This window comes from Schistocerca cancellata, chromosome 8 (assembly GCF_023864275.1).
Source record: "Schistocerca cancellata isolate TAMUIC-IGC-003103 chromosome 8, iqSchCanc2.1, whole genome shotgun sequence".
Classification (NCBI taxonomy): Eukaryota; Metazoa; Arthropoda; class Insecta; order Orthoptera; family Acrididae; genus Schistocerca; species Schistocerca cancellata.
Window position 1 is genome coordinate 576,219,125 of NC_064633.1, and position 8,622 is coordinate 576,227,746.

Below are 8,622 nucleotides of genomic sequence, written 5' to 3' on the forward strand. Positions count from 1 at the left end.
TTATTCTTGCAACACACCCTTCGCTCGCATAATTCTCCTGACCTCAATCTCCACTCACTCACTGTCCTCACACCCTCTAAACAACAGTTTCCCCTTTCTCTGTCTGTCACACCTCCCAATCCACACCTCCATGTTGCATTCATGGTATGCTGCACCTCACTGGATATGGTACCTAAGTGTCACAAGCTCAGCCTGTGCACCTGCCACCCTGCCCTTCGAGACACTAGCTACCTGTCTCCAATCTCTCCTCCTGTTGCCGCCTCTTTCTCTCTCTACTTCACCTCAACCAACACAAACCCCACCCCAATCCATTACATGATAAGCATCACAAATGTGTGGTTCTTCATGTCTGAGAAGGAAGCCATGTTTTAGGAGGCTGTGTCCTATTCAAAGACATGATAAGCAGATTTCATACTTCTAATTGGTGGAAGGAGATGCACACACTCTTATAGTCCACTTTACTGATACAATTTATTTTCCATCATGGACAGCCCCCCCCCCCCCCCCCCCCGACATGTTGTGGACCATCTCAGCCATGATATAAAGGCACACGTAGGCACAGGACACTGACTGGCTAACTCATTCCCACAAATTATTCTGTGTCGTGGTACAAGTTGTGCTATAACATGATGTGTCAACTTGACCTGAAAAATAGGGATATGCGACTTTTAAAAATCGTAATCCAATGCATATTTCTTAAAAATGTTAATCTGAAATACAATCATGTGACATAATTCTCTGTTTAGGACAATTTATTACCAAAAGAAATACTTCTAAATATGTGATGGTTTACAGCTACACTGCGGCTTCATTTTCAACAGTTAAAAATGAGAAAACTGAAATCAATGAGACCATACTTCTCTTGTAGAAGACTTATGAAAGACATCACAAAGCTGGAACCACAAATAAAAAACAGTCAGAATGTACAATATCTGACAATCAGCAATTACAAGCGAACACTGCAGATGTGTCGGAAGGAACAGAACAATACATGAAGGATTAACTGTAGCCCAAGAGAAAAATAGAATTGACATCCCCAGCGGATAAAAAGAAGACAGCCTTGATTGAAATGTAGTAAAAATGTACAAGGAGCCTTGGAAGCCTGAGGACTGCAAGCTGGGGTTTGGGTAGAATGAAAAGCTTCACTAATGAGATGTAAGAGATGGCAGCATGCGTAACCAAACACCAGGTGAGTGAAGTATAAGAAAGCTTTTTGCAAAACGGATTCCATATTTACAAAAGGTTGACAAAATATAAAAGCAAATTTCTACACTACTTTTAAGAATAATGCAATTGATTATGTGCCTATTGGTCGATGTCTCAAGAGATACGGATCCACTACTTCACATCATAAATTAAACAACAACCAAAACAGTGGTGGAAGTTTACAAACACATGATAAATCACACAAAGTCTATTTATCATACAGAAAACATGGCCAATGTTTTCTGTAATGCAAAAGGAATTATCCTCTTTGACTAGCTCACAAAGGATAACAGTAGGTCATGAATACTGGCTACATCAGTACTTCTGTCCACATCAAACCTACCAACCACCAGCAATTTCTCCAAGACAGCTGCCACCCATTCCATACCAAGAAGTCACTCCCACATAGCCAAGCCATCCGTAGCTTTAACGTCTGCAGTGATGAGTAGTCCCTCTTGAAATATACCGAGGGTCTCACTGAGGCCTTCACAGACTGTAATTACCCTCCCTACCTTGTAAAATAACAGATCTCCTGTGTCTTATCTTTCGAGTCACTTACCACTTCCCAAACTCCCACCATTTGGCCACAGAGAGCATTCCCCTCATGACTCAATACCACCCAGGACTGGAGCAACTGAACTACATTCTCTGACAGGGTTTCAACTACCTCTCATTGTGTCCTGAAATGAGAAATGTCCTACCCACTATTCTTTCCATCCCTCCCACCGTGGAATTCCCCTGCCCGCCAAACCTACACAATGTCCTCACCAATCCCCACACAAGCCTCAGTGCTCATATCCCTTTAATAGATGTAGATGCAAGACCTGTTCTATACATCCTCACACCACCACCTACCCCAGTCCAGTCACAAACATCACTTATCCCATCAAAGGTAGGTGTACTTGTGAAACCAGTCATGTGATCCACAAACTAAGCTGCAACGACTGTGCTACATTTTATGTAGACATGACAACCAACAAGCTGTCTGTCCGCAAGAATGGCCACCAACAAATTGTGGCCAAGAGACTACTGGAGCACCCTGTTGCTGAGCACGCCACCCAATATGAAGTTATTCATTTCAATGACTGGTTCAAACCTGTGCCATCTGGATCCTTCCCATCAAAACCAGATTTTCTGAACTGTGCAAGTGGGAACTCTCCCTGCAATATACCCTATGTTCCCGTAACCCTTCTGGCCTCAACCTTCGTTAGTCACTGTCCTTACCCATCTAGCCCCTTCCCTGTTCCCATTCCAGCATTACTCAAGTCCTCTATTCCACCAACACACCCGGTCTTTTTACTTCTCTCCTTTTCCGCTACCCCACCCTCTCCCCCCTCCCACCCTCTATCTAACCTCCCAACTACACCCAACTGCTCTACCCTCTCTCCACCTTGTCCCTTCATGCTCCCACTAGCAGCACTTTACCTATTTTCAACAAAGGTCACATTGGCCAAAAGCTCACTTTCCAACAGGCTTTTTGTAGTGGCTACCTGCCACTCAGAATCTCCACTATATGGTGAGTAGCAACTATCCTTTTCATAATGTTGTTAACATTCCATCCTGGATTTTCCATTGTTTGGCACAAATCTTCTGGATGAACTAGATTAAAAATATGGGAGAAGAAGCTTCACTGCTAACAGAAAAAAAAAATCTTTCAAGACCATGAAAGGAGCTTTGGCACGGGGAAACAGGAATAGCTCATACAAGACATGATGGCCTACACACAGAATACAAAATTCTTACATTGATCAGGGGAAAGTCTATTACTTTGATATGAAGAGAACGCCTCTTCATGTGCCTGTGGATTGTGTCAGTGCACCTGACTGTTCTTATACACCACTCAGACCAGTCTCACACCCATTATGCTAAATAGTGATGTCATCAGTCCCTCATTCAAGGGATAGTCCATCTGGAGTTAGTAACATCAGCCAGAAATTTGATCAAATTGTAATGTAGGAGCAGTAAACTCAGGATACTGAAAGCTATATTGATGCCAGAGATGAGAAGTTATTGAATGAGAGGTAAAAGTATATGGTTTGGGTGGGTCTGCAGGTCAGAATCAGACAAGGATTTCTCAGGAGTCATGTGTGGTGAGAGAATATTATAAGGGAGACAGACAAGAATAACTGAATATGGATTTGTAAGATATTTACAGACGACTGGAAAGCATTTGACTTTGTCGCAATAACATCAGTGCTGACATCACTTGAGAAGCAACATAAGTTCGCTGAGGAACATGTACAACAATGCTTCAGGTGCCATTCAACTGAATCAACAGAGGAAATTTTCTGAACTGGGAGAGGAATTAGGTAAGTTGATTGCAATTCACCGAAACTACTTTCTCCCACCTGAGAAAGAGGTTTTCAAATGATTAAGCTGCAATGGAGGAGGAATACATGCAAATTAATCTTACCTAAACCACCACTGTTTTGTTGGTTTCAAATCCAGCAACAAAGGACAGAGGAACTGAACAGCGCAAGAACGACAATGGAACTGAAAATTAATTACAGTAAGACCAAAACACATTATCTGATCATAACTATCCAGACATCCCTTTGTAAAATGCAACTGTCCACTAGTTGTCATGAGAGGCACACCCGCAACTGTAAAAGAGGACAAAGAGTATCATGCTCTCAGTAGAAAATCAGAAACAGCAGAATGAGTCAGTCAGGGGAGCTCAGTGACATCAAACATGAACTAGTCATTGGATGCCATCAGAGCAACAAATCCATCAGGGACTGTTGGTGATGTGATTGTGAACTGGAAACCGAAGGAACAACCACAGCTAAATCAAAGTCAGGCAGACCTCATGTACTGACAGACGGGGACTGTTGAGCAATGTGAAAGGGGTTGTAAAAAATCTCATTAAATCAGTGGAATCACTTGTGAGTTCCTAAGCAATACCAGCAGTCCAACTAGCATATAACTGTGTATAGAGAGTTAGAAAGAATGGGATATAATTATCAAGCAGCTCCTCATAAGCCACACATTTCTGTAGTCAATGCTAAGTGATGCTTAATGTGGAGTAAAGAGTGATGTGGAAAGTGGGTGATTGGAAAGGATTGATTTAAAGTGATGAATTGTGCTACACCTGTGGCAATCTGATGGAAAGGATTGAACTTGGCTGGAGAATGTTACCTGCCACTCATGTATAGTGACAACAGTTAAGGACAGAGGAGGTCATGTTCAGTATTGAGATGTTTCTCATAGTTAGGGTGTAGTCTCTTTATGGTGCTTAAGAAAATGCTAAATGAAGAAGGATATGAAGACATTTTACGGCACTATGTACTGAGTGCAGTAGAGACCATTTCAGAGATGATAACTGACTGCATAGCAACACAATGCATCATGTCACAATGCAGCATTTGTGAGGCAATGGTTTGTGGACAATATCATTTCCATAATTGACTGACCTACCCAGAGTCCATGTCTGAATCCAGTGGAACATCTTTAGGATAAGTTAGTAACTTGACTCTGCCCCAGACCGCTGCATCCAATGTTCACTAGTTTCAGCTCTTGAGGAAGAATGGGCTGCCATTCTACAGCAGATAATTCAGACAACTCACTGAATGTGTCTCCAGCAAAGTTCAAGCCATCAAAGGGTGGACAACTGCAATACTAATGTCCACTAATACGTATCCAGATGCTTTGATAAGATAGTGTAATGTACAGTCAATGTTCTGATAATTATATACCAAAAATTAATGATTAAATTAAACAAACAGTTAACAAATTTGTATACTTATGATACATAAAAACAACAAGCCTTTGGACACTTAAAGAAAGAAACAGTGGTGTAAAAATGCATTGGAGTTCATGTGGGAAACAGAAAGCTGAATTTAGAAATAAATTCCCTACGTTTCTTAAAAGGGAAAACCTTTATGCTGCCAGTACTAACTTATGGAAGTGAAAACCAAAGACATTAAAGGTGCAAGATATAAAAAATAAGGGTTGACAAATAAAAATTGAAAACAGCACTTAAGGAATGACAAGAGTGGGCAGTAAGAAAAATAACTGAATAAAAGAAAAGACAGGAATTGAGGAAGTAATACTGAATGTTACAAAACTAATACAGTGAGACAAACTGATGGTGGGCAGACTAAGGAGATGAAATTCTATGTTTGCACCAATATCCTGTATTAATTTCTAAACCTCTCTGTACTTTCTGACAGAGTGAAGGTAAGTTACAATATTGATAATTCTCTATCTGTTAGGGATGGATGTTAAGCTTGGCTGTTTGATGATATTTCACAACTGTATAGATCACATGCTGCTCTCCCTCATCAAGAACACAAACGAACAATTATACTCCATACACTCTCATCACAGTCACCTACCTACCAGGACAGTTACAATTAAAGAAATCTGAAATGCAAGTCTATAACATGGCATCAGCTACATGGAAGGAAGGAAGGAAGGAAGGAAAGAAAATCAATTTTTAACACTGCACTAACAAGTCTTTGCAGACAGAGAACAAGCTCAAATATGAAAAGGCTGGGTGAAGGACAACACCATGCCACAGTACTACTGCACACAACTAGAGGAGCCAAAACCAAATGTTGCAGATCATATAATAAAATGGAGTATGTGGATCACCCAAAGCACTCGAGATAAGGTTAATAACCCACAATAAAACAGTCAAATCTCAATCTAACTTAGACTTCGAGCTGCACTATAGATCAGTATGTCACCACAACTAAAATTTTGTATTCACATTCAGTAAATACAGCAGCTCACAAACCTAACTAGACCTCGCGCTATCCTACTGACCAGTCTGTCACCACAACTTATGTCAAGATTCCGTTCTCTTTCTGTTTGTGCATGTATGAAGTCACATGTCACATCATCATTAAATTTCAGGGTGAATCTTACAACTGGTGTTGACAGTCCTGTTGACCTGAGTATTGTGGCATAATTTGTTTTCAGCAGCAGCAGAAATATTACAGATGTGTCAGACCTATCTAGTTGACTTCAATGATGAATAAGTTGGCCTGACATAGCTGCAACATTTCTGCTGCTGCTTAACACAAATTATCACATGACACTCCATTTTATCAATAAGTTGCAGCATACTGTTTTGGCTACTCTAGCTGTGTGTTACACTGCTGCTGCACGGGTATTTCAATGTACACATGGACTGCAGGTTGTACTTTCAAATAAACAAATTAGTATGTAACTTTAGTTTATAAGATGATAATTAAAAGTTTATGACCATCCCTTGTAGATTTGGAGAAACCCTTTGTCTCAATTTTAACAAAATCTATACTAACAATCTATGCAAAACAAGGCATTAATTCAACCTGTATTAGGTATACTGAAAAATGTATTGGAGCTAACACTTCCATGAGACTATAATGATGAATAATTCAGAACTGACTGTTTCGGGAATTGAAATATCACCAAAATAATACTAAGTAGTCTGAGGTCATAGGTGTCCATGTCATGATCTTAGAACACTAATATAAAAAAAGTTAAAAGTGACTACATGTTAAGCCCAATTGACAGAAGTCATCCACATTTAACATACTGTGTAATAATATGAGGTAAGGTAGCAAATGAACAGATAAGCAGACTGGTGAAGCTAAAAAAGGGAAGCCATCAGATGTACTGCAGTACTATCACAAAAACTATCTTGCAACGTAAAATTCAAAAATTGTGACAGGTCATATTTCAAATAAACTGTGCACTAATACTAAACAGAGAACTACACAATTACAGCACAAGAGTTAGAGATGATATTGCCTCAACAGTTTCTCACTGTAAAATATCCTACTAAAGGTGGTTGCTTAACATAGAACAGACTACAACGCAGTCTTTTTAAAAAAAGTAAACACACTACCAGTCTTCAAAACAAGAGAGTACTTGAACACAGCATGTCCCTACAGTGATAAGGAATATTCCGAGACTAGCCTACACCGAAACTGTGTCAGTGAGCAGTGCATATATTCCATTTTTTTATGTTTGATAAACACTCAGGCTTTCAGCAGAAAGTGATATTGGGTGTCTGTATCTAGTAAGTTAAATTAATAATAAAGTTTTTTTTCTTTATTCTCATTTATTGTGTGGTTTTGTCAAATATTAGAAGTGCTCAAATTGTATTTTTCACTGTAACTGTACATATATTTTAGTGAAATACCGCTCTAAGAAGTGATCAATGGATGGATAGATGGATATTATGTATGTAGGAATGAATGAATAAATAAATAGCCTAATTATTCTTAACTTACGTAAGTAACATAGTTAGCCTGCTCTGCTTAACACATTGGTTGTTACTTTCTACATCTACATCTATGTTACACTGCAGACAAACCGAGCAATTACATTTGTCTTTACTAAAATTAATGACACTGCATCCTGTTCCCCAAATACTGTGAAAACATGCATGTTTACATAGTGTACAGTAAATTATATGGAAAATAATTTGTATTAACATGGTATTTCTGACGCAAAGACCTTCCCAGTGCAGTGAAGAGAAAAATACGGCGTAAAAACTCACCATAATACGATTTCTCCTGCTGATATATAGAATATTGCAAAGTGGTGAATTTGAGGATGTCTGAGTACATGGTACTTTATAAGTTTCAGGAGTATCAACAGCAAAGTAAGTATGGCAAATATCACTAAAAGGCATGTACGAACGCATGCTAACGTGTCGAAGTATATAAAACAGCTCTTATTTGCAACGTCAATCGTATCGTTTCCCTGCTTTCGTCCCCTCGAAAACATTGTTTTAACGCGCCCCTTTATAGCAGAATTCGGGGACTAGCACTCTCGCCAAACTCTAACTATGAAACTATTTCTAAAAAGCTGCATTTATAAAATCTAGATGTATCAAACCATTTTTTACGCGACAGTATTACACAAAGAAACCAAAACATTTAGGGAAACAGCATTTCATAATAGGAATGTCACGGATAGTTTGATTTCCTTATAAAAGCAAGGCACAGCCAAATCGAGATTCATAGTGCACTGGCGAAATAAGACGATTCATTTCGCGGTAACGTTCTCTCAATTACTTTTTCCATTTCACGCCCCTCAAATTAACAGCAGCCATACTTGCAGTCTATTCCCAAAAAAATGTACAGCCGCAGCTGTCACTTGTTTCTGCTTACGTTTAACAAAACACAATCTGGAGAGTGGTTGATATGGGCGTGTAAACTGTAAAAGTGTAAATAAATTTTTTACTTTTATGTTTTATATCTGACAACGCATCGCGAAGAGTTTAGTGTGTATCGCAATAATAATTATTAAAGAAACCAGAATCAGATTTGCACAGACTAGGTTTTGTGGAAAGAACTTAGGTTAAATACGGCATAAAAATTTGGAGACACGAATAAAAATTAGCGTAAGAAAAAATGATAAAATGTAACGTATTCGGTAAAGAATTAAAAAACATCTGTTTCAAGTAAATATATG

General features: G+C 39.0%; 1 protein-coding gene across 1 annotated transcript in view; it reads right to left on the reverse strand.

The window, feature by feature from the left end:
- Nucleotides 1–8,304, reverse strand: part of LOC126094457 (uncharacterized) — a 69,297-nt gene extending 60,993 nt beyond the window's left edge. The window contains exon 1 of the mRNA XM_049908837.1: nt 7,703–8,304. Coding sequence (XP_049764794.1) covers nt 7,703–7,932 — 230 coding nt within the window. The 5' untranslated portion in view covers nt 7,933–8,304. The remainder of the gene's footprint in view (nt 1–7,702) is intronic.
- Nucleotides 8,305–8,622: the final 318 nt, after the last annotated feature.